This window comes from Crinia signifera, chromosome 9 (genome assembly GCF_055691185.1).
Source record: "Crinia signifera chromosome 9, ASM5569118v1, whole genome shotgun sequence".
NCBI lineage: Eukaryota > Metazoa > Chordata > Amphibia > Anura > Myobatrachidae > Crinia > Crinia signifera.
Window position 1 is genome coordinate 92,734,567 of NC_139225.1, and position 19,955 is coordinate 92,754,521.

The 19,955-nt window shown below is 44.9% G+C and overlaps 1 protein-coding gene across 1 annotated transcript in view; it reads right to left on the minus strand.

The window, feature by feature from the left end:
* The window catches only part of TRPC5 (transient receptor potential cation channel subfamily C member 5), a 428,833-nt gene that overhangs the window by 25,687 nt on the left and 383,191 nt on the right, over window positions 1-19,955 (minus strand). The window contains 1 exon segment of the mRNA XM_083159393.1: window positions 10,519-10,714. Within this exon segment, the coding sequence (XP_083015519.1) occupies window positions 10,519-10,714 (196 nt within the window).

A 19,955-nucleotide genomic window follows, 5' to 3' on the forward strand; every position in this document is an offset into this window, starting at 1 on the left:
GCTGCATTATTTTTACACTGCAATTTAGATTTCAGTTTCAGCACACCCCACCCAAATTTAACACAGGTTACATCTGCCCCACCTGCAGTGCACATGGTTTTGCCCAAATTGCTACTGTGCTCAGATCTGAATAAGGGCCTAAATTATGTTACATACAATATGGCCATACCCATGAGAATAGCTGTCATTGATGATATAGACAGGATTTAACCTAAAACTATGCAAAAAAGAGTAAAATGACAAGGTACAAATAACAATGCGTGTGCAGTATAATCCTGCTGTCAGGAACCTGCTGGTATAAATAAGAATGCTACAGTACTGTGACGACAATGCTATCACCAGCTTATTTAACGGATCCTTTCTAGGTTGCTATATTTATTGGCCAAGCATATGTGTTATGGATGTCACACACCCTCCCAGAAAATGCCTGGCCATGCCTGTGTTTTTCCTGACACTTCCAATAAATGGCCCGATGACACCCACAAATGCTGGCTTCCTGTCAATCAACTTGCGACCGGCTTGTGGTTAATTTTATTGCTGAATGGCCTTGTGCATACATGCTATAATCTGTGTGCATTCGCAGCCCATAGATCAGAATAGATCAGAATATGAATCAGGTCCAAGGTTTCTTTCCCCTCTTACTAAACTGTATCATGCACATTTTTAAATATAGAACCTCTGTCACAACTTTAATTCTAGAGTTAAAAAGTGGTGACAGAAGCTCTTGATCAGGGCTGACCAAACCAGTCCTTGAGTTCTACCAACGATCCACATTTTCTAGATCACTTAGCAGGTGCACAGCTGTAGACTGTAGCCATTACTAACTGTCACATTTTCAAACATTCTGCATTCGTTTCTACTATAGATCCACAGGTTGCCTGAAATACATGAACTATCGGTAGATCTTGAGGACCGATTTGGCCACCTTTGTTCTAGATTATCCTAACTCTTCCTATCCTTGTGGATTTTGTATGTGCATCCCATATTTGCCTGACTTTCTGATGTTATCCCACATCTCCAACACACATACTGGTAGATTCTGGAAATGGGGGTAGTGGGAAGGAAATATTGCGCTAAACCTTCGCTGAGGGATATACTGGAAAGTGTGGGTCACCTACTCACACCAAAAAGTGAACAAATTAGAAAGAAATTACCAGTTGTCCCCTTAGCGCTGGTCAGAAATAAATTTCTTGTTTTCTTATTGGTTTACCCAAAAAGCAAAAACAGAAGAAAGGCACAATAGTGTAATACAGTTATTTTTCCAGTAATATTGATATATATAACACCGGTGATTGAACTGACTCGTACCCTTTTCCTATGTCTACTAACATGTAGACATTAGCGTTTTTGATAGGGGAGCGGTCACGTCACCGATGAATCGAATAGAATCTTTATCTCTTGCTCATAGAAAAGAGAAGGTACTGGATAGTGTAATACAGTTTTATTCTCTATGACATGGATACAATTGGTAAAAAGGTAGCAAGGTGGACTCTCACCAAAGCGTGTGGTCCACACACGTAAATGCAGACAAATGCGCAGATGTTACAAGTATCTGTGGAGGGTCCCAGGCGTCCCTGACAGTCTCCCAGCAATGCAGTCCCACCAAGCTTCCTCACTCCAGCCGCCAACGAAACGCGTTGGCGGCTGGAGTGAGGAAGCTTGGTGGGACTGCATTGCTGGGAGACTGTCAGGGACGCCTGGGACCCTCCACAGATACTTGTAACATCTGCGCATTTGTCTGCATTTACGTGTGTGGACCACACGCTTTGGTGAGAGTCCACCTTGCTACCTTTTTACCAATTGTATCCATGTCATAGAGAATAAAACTGTATTACACTATCCAGTACCTTCTCTTTTCTATGAGCAAGAGATAAAGATTCTATTCGATTCATCGGTGACGTGACCGCTCCCCTATCAAAAACGCTAATGTCTACATGTTAGTAGACATAGGAAAAGGGTACGAGTCAGTTCAATCACCGGTGTTATATATATCAATATTACTGGAAAAATAACTGTATTACACTATTGTGCCTTTCTTCTGTTTTTGCTTTTTGGGTAAACCAATAAGAAAACAAGAAATTTACACATACTGGTAGGTTTTGGGCTTCTGACATATGAGATCTTACTGTTTTTGTGCGTGGTAGGACATTTACACTGTAAGATACAATGGGGAACTGATGTGAATGATAACATATTCCCTGTACAGTGTTATGTAATATAATAGGTCTATATAAAAATAAGACAGGGGGGCAAATGTGTTTATTCCCAAATCAAACATCAAATTACTTTAGTCCATCTCAATCTGGCTTTCTTTTAGTTACCGAACATTCTATTGAAAAATTTAGCATAGAATGGAACATGGACAGGTGTCTGACACACTAATACTAGATTTAGTTATAGGTTGACAAGGTGGGTCCTTCTGGTTCCCTACAGGGACCAATGTTGACAGCCTGCGCATAATCACTTATGCACATGTGTAGGTGTGTCACTGTGGGCACCCTCAGAGACATGCATAGTCTCTGAGGTGTTCGCAGCAACGGGCGTGAAGGAGGCGGGTAAAACGTAATACATTGGGCGTCCACTTCCGAACGGGTGGCGGCCACCTGCTTTCCAGGGGCGAATGGCTGACATCACCGGATGTCAGCTGCCCACCCTGTTTTTGGAGCAGGGTGCCGCTCTGAAAACAGATTTGCAAGCACTACAGAAATCATTCAATGGTCAGCGACCGTCAAATGATTTCAGGCCCGCACGCAAGAATCCGAATGAATGTTTATGCAAAACATCCATTTGCAGTGCTGCAGCGAAATTCGAAGAGTAGCGGTGGGGGGGGGGGGGGCGAGTGTTCGTACGGGTGGCGCTACATGGCTTGCAAAGCAGCAAAATAATGCTGCCTTGCGAGCCAACCAGAATCAGGATGGTCAATGTGCAGCCAGCTATACTGCTATGAGTACTTCAGATACTTCAGCTGTAGGAACACATAAGCAAAGGCTATTTCAATACCCAATATTGGTAAAGTCAAAACACTATTTAAAAAAAGTAAATGGCATTATGGCATTTTTCAGCAATTGCATACGTACACAATTTACATATGCATGTGCTTAGTGTGACGTACTACAGTACATTAGGCCCTGATTCTGTTCCTTTGTATTGTTCCTTTGTATGGCTCTGCGAAACACTTGTGGCGCCTTATAAATAAAATAATAATAATTCTGGTTTGCTCGGTAAGCATGTCACCGCTGCAGGAGAAATCATTTGATGGGTGCCAACCATCAGATGATTTCTCCTAGCTTTGCAAATAAAAATCAGTGGGAACTGATCGATCGACGGGATGAAGAAGGGGTGGGGCCATCTGGCAGAAATCGTCCCGCCCACGTGCAGATGGGAACGCCCCTACAATGCTGGATCCTTGCAAATGGTCCAGCAACTACTGTATGCAAGTCCCCAAAGCCATTCTCAGGGGGGCTGCACATGCTTATAATATACCATGCACATGCGCAGTCTCCAAAACATCGGAATGGGGCCGACCTTGACCCCATCCAAGTAAACTAGAATGACCCCCTTAGTCATTACATATCCAAGCTTAAGTTTAAACTTACAGCACCTCTATTTATCCAACTATAAATATATCTCCGGGCTAGGACCACTTGTTCGCATCATGTTTGGTCTCATACGATTCAGTATTTTACCAGCAGTAATCCGGTCATTGTGGACGAATAATCGCACGCTGCATTGGCAAGTTATGAGTCAAAGTAGATATGTATGTACAAAGATAGGTAATGATAAAGATGAATTGCAAGGTGGGACCCTGGGGCTGTACATTAAACAAAGCCCTCATTCTCATGTAAGCCAACCTATGGGCCATTGATGACTTGGAGGGTGTGTGTCTCTTAGACCAATGAGAGGAGACTTCCTCAGTGCATTGTGTGCCATTGGGTACATGACATAAATATCTGGCATATTCTGCTCTGTAGCAGTCAGTAAAGTTACAGAATATTCTAGTGTATAGAATTAAGCTTAGAGCACCCACATGTTATGAGCTTACACTCTTTTAATGATGTCAATCAAAAATATTAAAATGTAGCAAATGTTACAGGTAAAATCGTGCCTTGTAAATGACTGCAAAGCTCTGAGTTTATCTGGCATCCTGGTTACCGAGTTTGCAACGCATAACATCTATCCCTATGTATGAGAGATACAGCCGTAAGGAAGGGGGTCGCTTGCATTCCTTATTAAGACTTGAATATGCCCATAAAATGGCTGACTACTGGTTAGTCTCACAGGACGGATGTCTGCTTTTGTTGACCGGAATAAAAATTCTCTTAAATGGCATAAACTATTTTCATAATATAGCCACGTATATTTTTAATTACAAGCAACAAATGTAATTTCAGGTGCAGATAAGAAATTAACTATTGTTTTCTTTAACAATTATTTTCGCTCTATACAAGACAGTTTGTTCTGATAACAAGCTATATTGTAGCCATCATCCTGATTGTGAACAAATAATGAGCATGGGAGCCGTGCCAATAAGAATATGTCCATATGTTCTAATAGAAGGCTACTGGAGAATAGATAAAAGGTATTATTTAGCTGTTCATGCAAACGAGGTCAGGCAATTATAAGAAGCCATGCAGAAATAAAGAGTTGTTTGATGCTGTCTGTATACAGCATCTGAACTGATACGAATAACATGGTACATATACTAATAGAAAGGATTGGACTATGATTTTCCAGAGAGCAGATTCATCATAATAACCATGACTTCCTCTCAGTGGGAAAAGTCAATAGTAAGCTAATGATTGAATCACACCTTCTTTCTATACATGCTGAGGACAGGTCATGTTTGTATAAGATACAAGATACCTGCTAGGCTGTGAGCACCCTGCATAGAAGACAGATGGTGCCAAACACTTAGTCATTTTCTCTCATTACTGAATTTCTCCTTAATGTAACACAAAATCCATATTTAACTGCAATTACATTATTAAACATCCTACTTGCTGGAGGGATCAATCTTCATACTCCCCTCTAGCCCAGGCCTGAGCTGTCACTGCACAAAGGAACGGTCCCAGCGCTACAGAGGGTGCTAGAATCTTTAAACCGATGCGTCTCCATAGGGACGCATAGCTCAGCCAATCAGGGTTGAGCTATGTGTCTCTATGGAGACTCATCGACCAACCACGCTAGCAACCTCTGTAGCGCTGGGACAGCGCTATAGAAGCTGTTAGCAGCGCCGGAGAAAGCCGGCTCACCACACTGTCAGTGCGGGGTTAAGCTGGCTCTGGAGAAGGGAGGACAGCGCTGGACCCTGGGTCGGTAATTATATGTCGTAAAAGTAAGGTGTGTGTGTAATACAGTGCTACTTTTCTGTGTGTGCGTTTTATTTTAATATTCTTTTTTACAGGTGGACTACAAGTCTCAGCAGACCCATTAATGCCCCGCATGCTGGGACTTGTGGTTCGCCAAGTCCCAGCATGCAGGGGAGGCCTGCTGGCACTTGTAGTTCACCTGTATAAAGCAATGTTATGAATGAGTGTTTTAACCCTATCAGGCTGGCGTTCAAAGCCCAGGGATGCCGGTGACAGCCCCGGGCTTCAGCCCTGGATGGGTGAAGCCTGGGGGGGGGGGGACACCCCTTTATTGGGGGGATCCCCACTCCCCCAGGGACTCCGTCGTATTTTTGGAACCAGGACCGGTCCAAGAGTCCAGGGCTGGTTTCAGAAATACGGGGGACCCTACGTTTTTTGTACCCCCCATATTTTTGGAACCAGCTCAATGGCTGGTTATGCTAAGGAGGGGGGACCCCACGCCATAAAAAAATAATAATAATTTACACATCTCAATGATCTGTGCAGGGTTCTGGCCAATTTGCCTGCCAGAACCTGGTCTGCATGTGTGGTGATTTTTAGACACATTTTCCTGCATCTCATTAAATATGCGATTTGTATACTTTTCAATGGGAAAACATCTGGATGCGAGTTCCGGCATAACTAAAAATCGCACCTTTAGAATGTGCAAATATGCGAATTCAGAAAAACTTGCGATTTCGGTGTTTTTTTTTTTTTACAAAAATTCGCACAAATCACATTTTTGCATCTCATTAAATGTCACCCTGCATGTTTTTCAGATCGTCAACTTCAGTGGCGTAACTATACCTCCGCAGCCCCCGCGGTGGCGGGGGGGCGCAGAGAAATTGGGGGTGCCGCCGGGGGGCTACGGAGGTATAGTTACCTGTGGTCTTCGTCTTGCCCGGCTCTCTGCCGGGACCTGCCTGACGTCACGGTCCCGGCCGGCTCCTGCTGCAATGAAAACTGACTATTATAAAATGGCTGCCCCCATACTGCAGACAGTTTTCTGTCTGCAGTATGGGGGCAGCCATTTTCTAAGAGTCAGTTTTCATTGCAGCAGCAGGAGCCGGCCGGGACCGTGACGTCAGGCAGGTCCCGGCAGAGAGCCGGTCGAGATGCAGACTGCGGGGACAGGTAAGTGTAAGAAGGGGGGGTCAGGTTAGGTGGGGGGGTGGCGGGCGGCGGCGGGGGGGGGGGTGTTCGAGGGGGGCGCCGAAAAACCATTCGGCGGGGGGGGCGCTAAAAACTTAGTTACGCCCCTGGTCAACTTGGTATTCAGGTGTATTCATTACTGCTGACCAGGGCCGGCTCTACCATTAGACAGCTTTAGGCAGGTGCATGGGGTGCTCCAGAATTTGGGGGGCACCCCTGAATCTGACTTTCACAAAATGAAGGATGACTGAGGATGTCCTTATTGAACTTAATGCAAATGGTAGGCGTTGCACTTCTAAGATGCTACCTCCACACTATGACCTGAGGTTTTGGAAAGTAGGTATAGGTGTGTGGGTGACGGTGGGAGCAAAGTTAAAGTTTTGCCTAGGCAGCAGAAAAAACTTTCACTGGCCCAGCTGCTGACATATTTTAAAAGATCTGCGTGTGGTATCACTTGTGATACTGAGGAGATCTGTAAAACATGCAGAGTTAGGTATCCCTGAGGACTGGAGTTCAGAACACTGTATTATCTCAGTGACAGAGAATGTTATACTGTACTTTCACAGGATTGAAATGACCCTGCTGCGTTTTGCCTGTATCTTGCATGTCTCTGAAGAGACTCCAAACCAAATTGCCTTTAGGTATATTTCCAACTGGTATTAAAAATCATGCTTATGGTTGTAACGACCCAATGACCAGTTGTGCTTCGGGGCAGCAACAATTATTGTGAGTAAATAGAGCAAGCAGCTTGTTACGGATGCCAATAGCTCTATTTACTTGTATTCACCGAAGTGAGTATAAGGAAGTATTGTATGGGGAACAAGGGACAGTTACATTGACAGCATGTCCCATTTACCCTTTGGTGTCATTGTGTGTACTACTCCCCGGATGAAAGTGTATGACGGAGTAATAGCTGTGTTGTTAAGAGAGAGTGCCAATGATGTATCATTAACAGCAAAATAATCTGCATGACACACTAGTATAATAAATTGTTAATTTCACCTTGCCCCCTGCCATACCTACCACCTCAGAAGTAGTACTCACATAGGGCCTTATGCAGAGTTTGATGTAAATAGCAAGTACAGTACAGTACAGTATGTGTCCGCGTATCATACAGAAATACAGCAAATGTGAATATTTGCCTAATTACACATTTTGCATTTCTCTGTGCACCTGCACCCTATCCTTACCCATGGATGCATGCAAGTGATTATCATTGTAATAATAGTGCACTTACACCTACACTATACTAGGAGCAAGAGAACCCATACACACTAGATGATTTCTTATAAGATATTGCTCATTTTGGCCCTTCTGAGCGATATCTTAAAAAAAAAATGCTTAGTGTGTATGCTCAATATCATTAATGATGTGTGCTCACGCATTTGTTAACTACCTCCATCAGGGATGCCAACTTGGGGGTGCTGTGGGTAGCTCATTTTGCCCACAGCACCCCCCCCCCTTCCTGACTGCTTCTACTGTTCTACCTGCTTCTTCAATGCAGGATACCGGCGGCCAATTAAAATGCTGCACCGGCTTTTGAGCCAATCAGACTTGAGTACCGTTAGCCAATCAGAGTTGCCGGTGCACAAGCTCTGATTGAATCACCAGCCGGTGCTGCATTTTAATTGGCCACAAGCGCCCTTCATTGAAGAGGCCTGTGCTTTGGGACCTGCAACAAGAGTCGGGCTGTAAGTGAAGGGGGGGGGGGGGGGCGGGGGATGGTGAGGGAGGGGAGATGGGGGCGGAGGGGCCCAGACTGGAAATCAGTCAAGCCCACAATTCCTAGTGGCAAACCTGACCTCCATTCTTCATCTGTGCAGCATGCCCAGAGTTGACTATTTCGTCAATGAGGCATGCTGTCAGAAGGGGCCGGATTAAGTCACTGACACTCAATATTGGCTGCCTGGGATATTGCCGATTTCACTTATGAAGCATATCGCCTAGTCTGTATGTGGCTTTACACTCTGCCACAGACTAACATTAATCAGTCCCATAATCTCCTGACAGAAACTCCCCTGATCCCAAAACCTATCATGGCCATTTTCCCAGCAACTGTTAATCTGCGGTTGTGGGGTGGGGCCGGGAGTGCTGCCAGGCAGCCCGCTCTGCAGTGATCGGTTGCACGGCAGACATTTTGAACTCAGGGTGTAGGGGGACCTGGAGATCCCTCAGAGATCCAGCAGCCACACAATGATCTTTTCTGACTGGTTACTTAAAATGTGTCCATTTCAGGGAAAGCCTAGCCCAGTGATCACTACTATACCAGGGAAGTGGTTAAAGTTATAGAGAAATGGATGATAGAAAATGTATAAAACGGAGACTGTAGGGGTAGATAAACCAGGACTAGCAAACAGTAGACATCAGCAATGGCTTGCAATACTCCCAGTGTACAACTGTTTTACTATGAGTCATCACTATTATACAGTATACATAACCCTACCTCATGAAATATATTCTGTGAACATAAAGTTTTAAAATGTCAGTCTTGGAATGGACAGAATAACCTGTGAGGTGACATTATTATTGGGTTACTCACTGTGGGGCAGATTTATTAAGCTTGGAGAAGAGATAAACTGGAGATAAAGCGGAGAAAAGGTAAAAGGAGATAAAGCACGAGCCAATCAACTCCCAACTGTCTTTTTCAAACACAGCTGATTGGCTGTGCTTTATCTCCTTTTACGTTTTCTCCGCTTTATCTCCAGTTTATTTCTTCCCCAAGCTTAATAAATCTGCCCCTGTATCTGGAAATGTCAGCGCTCCTCTGACATAAATGAAGATGAGAATTAAATCTTTAAGTTTATCTGCTCCGGGCACTCTATTTATTACTAATACCCCACTGAGGGGCAGTAGAATCATAATGCTGCCAACCAGTGTGTCTTCATGCTCATCTAATGTGATCACTGATAAGTCTTTAAAATCCATGTTTAACCCTTATAGTAATCTGAATAGTAAGAGCATCGTTATTAAAGTCTTGAATGATAAATTAAACTAGTTGTCCACTTTTACCTTCAGTGCTGATGTTTTTGTTTCCTGCACCTTATGCTGCCCCCTCTCCATACTGTCACATATTAGGAACTAGCACAGGCTATGGTGGCAGGTGCAGGACTACTTTGGGGTACTAAGGTATTTGTTTTAGAAACATTGGGGCAGATGTATTAAAAAGCCCACAATGTTTGCAAAATAACGATGAGAAGCAGGCACCCGTTACAGTCTGATGTATCAATAACCCCCCCCCCCCCCGAGCCGATAAGGAGAGCCGTTATGTCCAGCGTCCACGGCTCTCCTTATCGGAGCCGCCGGAGTGCTGTGCATGCACATTAAAAAAAAAAAAACCCTCTCTCCCCCCCCCCAGCCATCTCACTGGGCATGTGCGAGATCTGGTAATTATCACAAGAACTCGAGCTCAGCCCATATCCAGCAGCAGGGCTGCGTTGTCCCTGCAGTTGGGATAGGACAATGCAGCCCTGAGCTGGCAAAGCGGCCGGGATGATTTAACACCTAGGCGGCTGTTAATACATTGCCCAACCACTAAGTACTGGGAGGGGGGGGGGGGGGGATTGCAGGGGACAGCCCCGCCGAGTCCCTAGCGCATGTTAGTTGTGCTATTAATACATCTGCAAAAACATAACACCCCCCCCCCCCCCCCCAGTTAGCCAGCATTAAGTGCAGAAATGCACTTAATGCTAGTTCATACATCTGCCCCATAGAACATAGAAATTAACGACAGATAAGAACCTTGGATCATCTAGTCTGCCCCTTTTTTAAACATATTATATATTGTATGAAGTTTGCCCAGAAATACCCATTTAAGGTACAACCCCCCCAAAAAAATACATGTCTCACAGCTCCAACCAAGCATCATCACCACTGACAATATCATCTTATCTATAATCTAAGTTATCTATAATAAAGTTTGCAAACTCATTAATGACTTTTGAATGTGGCACCTCCTAGTACATTATAACCACACACAATTAGAAGGCAAAAGAGATCAGAAGAGGAGATCATTACTTACAGCAATCAGCTGGTAGGAGTTGTTCATCATGGCTATCAGCATGTTAAGTAATACAACCAACGAGATCACATTGTATGTTCCAAACATGGTGGCTCCAACAAATTCCGTGAACTCATGGCGTGCTTTCACGTTGGTGACATACAAGTTCAGGAGACCAAATACTGACCAGAACAGGGATTGCAGGGTCTCAAAAAGGCTGTAATAGAAGAAAAGAACATCAGTTCATGTGCAACAGCCTCAAATACTGTATGGCCCAAAGAAATAACGTGTAATGGACATTGAGCTTGGAGCTAGGCATTGTGTGTGACATCGGACCTTATTCTTGCTGACAGACATCGATTTGTGTCTTTTTAAGCACGCCCGCCCGCCGTTCGCACAGACCGCCGCCCACCTTTGCAGGGCGAATTCGCCTGCACGGCTGCGAATGGATGTTTTGCATAAACATCCATTTGCAGCCTATGGGGTGACACCCACATCATTTGCGCGTGTCCCGTACGAGGATAGGGCGGGCAGCTGACATCCAGTGATCGCCCCCGGCGTCATCAGGGCATTAGCATGAGAACTCCCAGCATTTTCATGTTAACGCCCATGAAACGCTGGGCGTTCCAATGGGGGCATCCCCCGGCCCACCACCCCCCATTCGCGCTGTTATGTGCGAGCGCCCTGGCGAACACACTGATCGCTGTGGCCGCTCGCATACAGCGCATGCACATATGTAGAAATGTACATGTGCAGATGAAAAACATTGCGCTCCCTTGTGATTTGGAATGGGAGCTTGCAAACCAGAATAACCTCCTTAAGTAAGAGCAAAAGCTTTAAAAAGAAAAGCTTTGGTCAATAAACACATGTTTATACAAATAGCTTTGCCTCAAATCCCGGTGGACTGTGGTTAACACATTAATTATAATGGAACTGAAGTGTGAGAACACTTCTCTCCTAAATATAAACTGCAAGTTCTAACATGCATTATTAAAATTTCTTCCAGACAGCTTTGAGTACAGTAACCTACCTACCTAATCTTACCTAATGGGAGTCAAGCTTAAAAACTGGTAAAATCATGACAATGCTCTAATCCAGGGGTGTCCAAACTTTTTGCGACGAGGGCCAGTTTTGGTGAGGTGAAAATGTGGGGGCCGACCATTCAGCCTGACATTCTTTGAATCATTAATCACATCAGAATGGTCCCCCACTCTGCCCCCATTCACTTTATGTCCCCTGTCTGCCCCTTCACTGTATATTCCCTAGACTGCCCCTTCTCTGTATTTCCTCCAGCCTGCCCCATTCACTGTATGTGCCCCACTCTGCCCCCTTCACTGTATATTCCCCTGCCTGATTATCTTTTTCTGTATGTCCCCCAGCCTGCTCCTCCTTCACTGTATGTCCACCATTCACTGTATGTTCCCCACTCTGCACCCATTTACCTATTCCCCCTTCTCTGAATGTCCATCACTACCTCAATTCACTGTATGTCCCAAAGCCTGACCTTCCTTCACTGTATGTCCCCCAATCTGCCCCATTCACTGTATGACTCCCATTCACTGTATGACTCCCACTCACTATGTCCCACAGCCTGCCCACCCCCCCTTCTCTGAATGTCCATCACTGCCTCCATTAACTGTATGTCCCCCAGCCTGACCCTCCTTCACTGTATGTCCCCCACTCTGCCCCCATTGACTGTATGTCCCCCTGCCTGCCCCCTCCCTTCTCTGTATGTTTCCCAGCCCCTTGTGTGAGCCAGAGGACAGAGAGGCAAAGCAGGAACTGCAAGGACAGGAGATGCTTGGGCTCCCGCTGCTGCCCTTCTCCGCTCTGCATGTTACTGGAACAAGCTTCCCACTTGCTGCACCCCCTCCCCACACAATGCTGTCACTGTGATTGTGTAGAAGGGTGATATACAATTGCAGCTGCAGGAGTTAGATGCAAACTCACCCGAAAGATGCCAAACACATCTCGCTGTGGCGGCCGGCACCTTCTCACTGCTGCAGACAGCAAGGTAAAGGCACGCTCGCCGGTGCCCCACCTTTAGTGCTGTGTGTCCCGCATCTGATGCTCCACCCGCTTCTGGCCGGAGGCTGTGGGCCACTTGAAATGACAGCACGGGCCGCAATTGGCTGGACTTTGGATATGCCTGCTCTAATCTGTAAATCCATACAGTATTTCCTATTTGTACCTGTATGGTCATGCTTTTTTTTATCGCTTGTCTGCAGCTTTGGAAGTTCAAGATGAGGTGTGTGTCTCAGGTGGGTATAGAGAAGCAGCAATAAAGCAGGTGATGGTTATTGCAGGATGCATCATTGAGTGGCACGTGCACAAACCTTTAAGGCAGCCAGCCATTCGTGCGATATGGCCATTTTGTATGCGATTCTGACGCATTGCTGTGACGGATCGCATAAAAAGTGGAACCTACAGTTTACCTACAGTATCGCTTATGATTTTAATTGCACGTGTACATGCATACTGGTGTTAGTAACGATGCAATGGATAAAATCTAAAATGCAGTGTGTAGTTTCAGGATTCCTTAGAAGTGCAGCAGTTGATACCATCTGGCTCCAAGGCAGTTAAAGAGAAATTAATAAAATACCCTGTGACAGAGATAACCTCATTGGAGTGCAAGGCTGACAAGATTCATATATATATAGATATATATATAGATATATATATATCTATATATATATCTATATATTTATAGATATATATATCTATATAGAGGTAGTGGTGTAGGCCTGGCACTCCTCCAGCAGTACAGGTAACCCAGGTGCCTTCAGGAACAGAAGTACAGGATAGTGAAGAGACAACAGCGGCACTCTGGGGATTTTTTGAAAAAATATATTTTCAGCAAAAAAAGCTTCCAATGTTTCGGGGTATGTGACACCCCTTTGTCAAGGTTATACGTGCAATCTTTAAATCTTTAAAATATATTTTTTCAAAAAATCCCCAGAGTGCCGCTGTTGTCTCTTCACTATCCTATATATCTATTTATTAAAAGTATTTTTAGACAAAACATGCTGTTTTCACCCGACGCGTTTCGCCCAACAAGGGGCTTCCTCAGGGGTATCAGCTTTATAGAATAACGTTGTGGTAAACCTACAAACAGGGTGGAAAGTGTGTGTGATTCTTTCCTCTAAGCCGAAAGAGAAGGGCACCCAGCCTATGCTACTGTCTCAATCGGTTGATAACTGGCCCGAAATAGCCCCGCCTCTGGTAGCACGAGTTGTTTTGGGGTAATAAATGCGGCTATAAAAGTGGATCGCCCATACAATTGGTCACCTGGATAAGTGTTCACTTGTCTGGCTCAGAAAGAATATATATACTGTATGTGTGTGTGTGTGTGTGTGTGTGTTAGCCCGCTCTAAGCAAAAGCTTTGAAAGCTAGTCTGCTACCTTCTGTGTTTGTGCATGTGTGAGAAATATGTAGTTTCACTCTCTGCCAGTGGATGTATAAATAAATAAATAAATAAATATCTATCTATCTATATATATATATATATTTATATATATATATATATATATATATATATATATATATATATATATAATGTTAGGGTGTAGACCGCACTCTCACTGTAGAAGAAATATGCCAGCGGTGGGGTGTCCTGTGAAGGGGTGCAGAGTGTACTCCGAACTCCAATTGAAAGAAAGTGGTTTCTCTAAGACAGAGACACAGGCACTCGCCACTTTATCCAAAAAACAGTCTGATTTTTGGTAAAAAATAAATAGAGTTTATTTCTCAAATAAGCCAGCAGGTCAAAGGGTTAAACACATCACCAAACTCCGACGTTTCGGTCCGTGAACAATGGACCTTTATCAGAGGCGCTGGAACGTTTTTAGGTTGGGGGGGGCAAGATATAATCTCATTTTGGCGCCCCCTAAATTGCTATATGTTACCCCCGGGCACTATACACACTGGCAGCGGCATATATGCATGGGCATTATACACAGGGCAGCGGCATATATGCGTGGGCATTATACACAAGGCAGCGGCATTTACGCATGGGCATTATACACAGGGCAGTGGCATATACACGTGGGCATTATACACCGGGCAGCGGCATATACATGTGGCCAGAGACACCAGGACTGACATTAATCCAGGGGTTGTCATTTACTCGTAAAAAGTGGAAAAAGTGGCAGTGTCACCCCCAAACAGATTTATGTGATTATGTCTGATTATGATAATCAGACATAATTACATAAACCTGTTTGGGTGTGAATCCAGGGGTAAATGACAACCCCTGGATGTGTCAGTCACTGGGGAAGGGAGGGTGAGAGAAGCAGCATTGGCGGGCGCACATCTTCCCTGCCACCCGCCCGGCTATATTATTTGCACGTGTACATGCATACTGGTGTTAGTAACGATGCAATGGATAAAATCTAAAATGCAGTGTGTAGTTTCAGGATTCCTTAGAAGTGCAGCAGTTGATACCATCTGGCTCCAAGGCAGTTAAAGAGAAATTAATAAAATACCCTGTGACAGAGATAACCTCATTGGAGTGCAAGGCTGACAAGATTCATATATATATAGATATATATATATATATATATCTATATATATATCTATATATTTATAGATATATATATCTATATAGAGGTAGTGGTGTAGGCCTGGCACTCCTCCAGCAGTACAGGTAACCCAGGTGCCTTCAGGAACAGAAGTACAGGATAGTGAAGAGACAACAGCGGCACTCTGGGGATTTTTTGAAAAAATATATTTTCAGCAAAAAAAGCTTCCAATGTTTCGGGGTATGTGACACCCCTTTGTCAAGGTTATACGTGCAATCTTTAAATCTTTAAAATATATTTTTTCAAAAAATCCCCAGAGTGCCGCTGTTGTCTCTTCACTATCCTATATATCTATTTATTAAAAGTATTTTTAGACAAAACATGCTGTTTTCACCCGACGCGTTTCGCCCAACAAGGGGCTTCCTCAGGGGTATCAGCTTTATAGAATAACGTTGTGGTAAACCTACAAACAGGGTGGAAAGTGTGTGTGATTCTTTCCTCTAAGCCGAAAGAGAAGGGCACCCAGCCTATGCTACTGTCTCAATCGGTTGATAACTGGCCCGAAATAGCCCCGCCTCTGGTAGCAAGAGTTGTTTTGGGGTAATAAATGCGGCTATAAAAGTGGATCGCCCATACAATTGGTCACCTGGATAAGTGTTCACTTGTCTGGCTCAGAAAGAATATATATACTGTATGTGTGTGTGTGTGTGTGTGTGTGTTAGCCCGCTCTAAGCAAAAGCTTTGAAAGCTAGTCTGCTACCTTCTGTGTTTGTGCATGTGTGAGAAATATGTAGTTTCACTCTCTGCCAGTGGATGTATAAATAAATATCTATCTATCTCTATATATATATATATTTATATATATATATATATATATATATATATAATGTTAGGGTGTAGACCGCACTCTCACTGTAGAAGAAATATGCCAGCGGTGGGGTGTCCTGTGAAGGGGTGCAGAGTGTACTCCGAACTCCAATTGAAAGAAAGTGGTTTCTCTAAGACAGAGACACAGGCACTCGCCACTTTATCCAAAAAACAGTCTGATTTTTGGTAAAAAATAAATAGAGTTTATTTCTCAAATAAGCCAGCAGGTCAAAGGGTTAAACACATCACCAAACTCCGACGTTTCGGTCCGTGAACAATGGACCTTTATCAGAGGCGCTGGAACGTTTTTAGGTTGGGGGGGGGCAAGATATAATCTCATTTTGGCGCCCCCTAAATTGCTATATGTTACCCCCGGGCACTATACACACTGGCAGCGGCATATATGCATGGGCATTATACACAGGGCAGCGGCATATATGCGTGGGCATTATACACAAGGCAGCGGCATTTACGCATGGGCATTATACACAGGGCAGTGGCATATACACGTGGGCATTATACACCGGGCAGCGGCATATACATGTGGCCAGAGACACCAGGACTGACATTAATCCAGGGGTTGTCATTTACTCGTAAAAAGTGGAAAAAGTGGCAGTGTCACCCCCAAACAGATTTATGTGATTATGTCTGATTATGATAATCAGACATAATTACATAAACCTGTTTGGGTGTGAATCCAGGGGTAAATGACAACCCCTGGATGTGTCAGTCACTGGGGAAGGGAGGGTGAGAGAAGCAGCATTGGCGGGCGCACATCTTCCCTGCCACCCGCCCGGCTATATTATTTGCACGTGTACATGCATACTGGTGTTAGTAACGATGCAATGGATAAAATCTAAAATGCAGTGTGTAGTTTCAGGATTCCTTAGAAGTGCAGCAGTTGATACCATCTGGCTCCAAGGCAGTTAAAGAGCAATTAATAAAATACCCTGTGACAGAGATAACCTCATTGGAGTGCAAGGCTGACAAGATTCATATATATATATATATATATATATATATATATATATATATATATATATCTATATATATATCTATATATTTATAGATATATATATCTATATAGAGGTAGTGGTGTAGGCCTGGCACTCCTCCAGCAGTACAGGTAACCCAGGTGCCTTCAGGAACAGAAGTACAGGATAGTGAAGAGACAACAGCGGCACTCTGGGGATTTTTTGAAAAAATATATTTTCAGCAAAAAAAGCTTCCAATGTTTCGGGGTATGTGACACCCCTTTGTCAAGGTTATACGTGCAATCTTTAAATCTTTAAAATATATTTTTTCAAAAAATCCCCAGAGTGCCGCTGTTGTCTCTTCACTATCCTATATATCTATTTATTAAAAGTATTTTTAGACAAAACATGCTGTTTTCACCCGACGCGTTTCGCCCAACAAGGGGCTTCCTCAGGGGTATCAGCTTTATAGAATAATGTTGTGGTAAACCTACAAACAGGGTGGAAAGTGTGTGTGATTCTTTCCTCTAAGCCGAAAGAGAAGGGCACCCAGCCTATGCTACTGTCTCAATCGGTTGATAACTGGCCCGAAATAGCCCCGCCTCTGGTAGCAAGAGTTGTTTTGGGGTAATAAATGCGGCTATAAAAGTGGAACACCCATACAATTGGTCACCTGGATAAGTGTTCACTTGTCTGGCTCAGAAAGAATATATATACTGTATGTGTGTGTGTGTGTGTGTGTGTGTGTTAGCCCGCTCTAAGCAAAAGCTTTGAAAGCTAGTCTGCTACCTTCTGTGTTTGTGCATGTGTGAGAAATATGTAGTTTCACTCTCTGCCAGTGGATGTATAAATAAATAAATAAATATCTATCTATCTATATATATATATATATATATATATATATTTATATATATATATATATATATATATATATATATATATATATATAATGTTAGGGTGTAGACCGCACTCTCACTGTAGAAGAAATATGCCAGCGGTGGGGTGTCCTGTGAAGGGGTGCAGAGTGTACTCCGAACTCCAATTGAAAGAAAGTGGTTTCTCTAAGACAGAGACACAGGCACTCGCCACTTTATCCAAAAAACAGTCTGATTTTTGGTAAAAAATAAATAGAGTTTATTTCTCAAATAAGCCAGCAGGTCAAAGGGTTAAACACATCACCAAACTCCAACGTTTCGGTCCGTGAACAATGGACCTTTATCAGAGGCGCTGGAACGTTTTTAGGTTGGGGGGGGCAAGATATAATCTCATTTTGGCGCCCCCTAAATTGCTATATGTTACCCCCGGGCACTATACACACTGGCAGCGGCATATATGCATGGGCATTATACACAGGGCAGCGGCATATATGCGTGGGCATTATACACAAGGCAGCGGCATTTACGCATGGGCATTATACACAGGGCAGTGGCATATACACGTGGGCATTATACACCGGGCAGCGGCATATACATGTGGCCAGAGACACCAGGACTGACATTAATCCAGGGGTTGTCATTTACTCGTAAAAAGTGGAAAAAGTGGCAGTGTCACCCCCAAACAGATTTATGTGATTATGTCTGATTATGATAATCAGACATAATTACATAAACCTGTTTGGGTGTGAATCCAGGGGTAAATGACAACCCCTGGATGTGTCAGTCACTGGGGAAGGGAGGGTGAGAGAAGCAGCATTGGCGGGCGCACATCTTCCCTGCCACCCGCCCGGCTATATTACTGATTAATCAGCTGCCCACCCGCCCGCCAGGCTATATAACTGATTTATTATCAGCCGCCCGCCCGCCCCTATATTTCTTTTGTATTATCCAGTGGTGTAGCTAGGTGCCACAGTGCCCGGAGCAAGGGCATGTTTCGCGCCCCCCCCCCCCCCCCCCCAATTTGTAGTAGGTGAGGCTCCTGCTCCGTGAAAAGTGGGCACGGCCCAACATTATACCACACACCGTAATGCCCATTGCACATTTTAGCAAACTTTGTAATACCAATTACACATAAAGCCACATGCCATAATGACAATTACACATAAGGCCACACATGATGCCAATTGCATACTATAGAACACACCGTAATGCCCGTCGCATACTAACACACCGCAATGCCCATCGCACACTATTTAACAAATCGTAATGTCCATTACACATTTAACACATAAGTGCCACTTACCTACATGCTCGGTGCCAGGGGCTTCATGCTCGATGCCATGGGCTTCATGCTCGATGCCAAGGGGGACTGAAATTGCTCGTTGCCAAGGGGGACTGAAATTTGCTCGCAGGGCGGGAAGGTGTGAGTAAATGATAGTGCAGAGCAGGGAGGGTGGGAGTGATAGTGCACAGCAGGGTGGGTGGGTGAGCGAGGATAGAGTGCACAGCAGGGTGGGTGGGTGGGTGAGGATAGAGTGCACAGCAGGGTGGGTGGGTGAGGATAGTGCACAGCAGGGTGGGTGAGGATAGTGCACAGCAGGGTGAGTGAGGATAGTACACAGCAGGGTAGGTGGGTGAGGATAGTGCACAGGTGGGTGAGGATAGTGCACAGCAGGGTGGGTGGGTGAGGATAGTGCATGGGTGGGTGGGTGTTGGAGGATAGTGCACAGCAGGGTGGGTGGGTGGGCGAGGATAGTGCACAGCAGGGTGGGTGGGTGGGCGAGGATAGTGCAGAGATTAGTGCACCCCACCCCCAGTCGGCAAAGCAGCAGCGGTGCTTTCCGCGCACCCCCTCCCCCCTGTCGCCGGGGTTGCCGGCTCCCGGCTCCCTGCTGTGCACAGTGCTGCTATTCAAAAGTCACTCACATCTCCCGCTGGACCGCGCTAGCCAATAGGCGCTTGCGGTCCAGCAGGCAATCAACTGGTGGCTACTGGACCGCGAGCGCCTATTGGCTAGCGCGGTCCAGCGGGAGATGTGAGTGACTTTTAAATATACCACGTCTCCTGGGGGCAGCGGGCAGCCGGCGGGGGAGCCGCACTGACTTGGGCACCTGAGCGGGCGTGATGGCTACGCCTCTGGTATCATCATCCGCCCGCCCTCCCTCCTATATTACATACCAGGCGCCGTGGATGGCTGCTGCTGCTGCCGCCGGGGAGATGT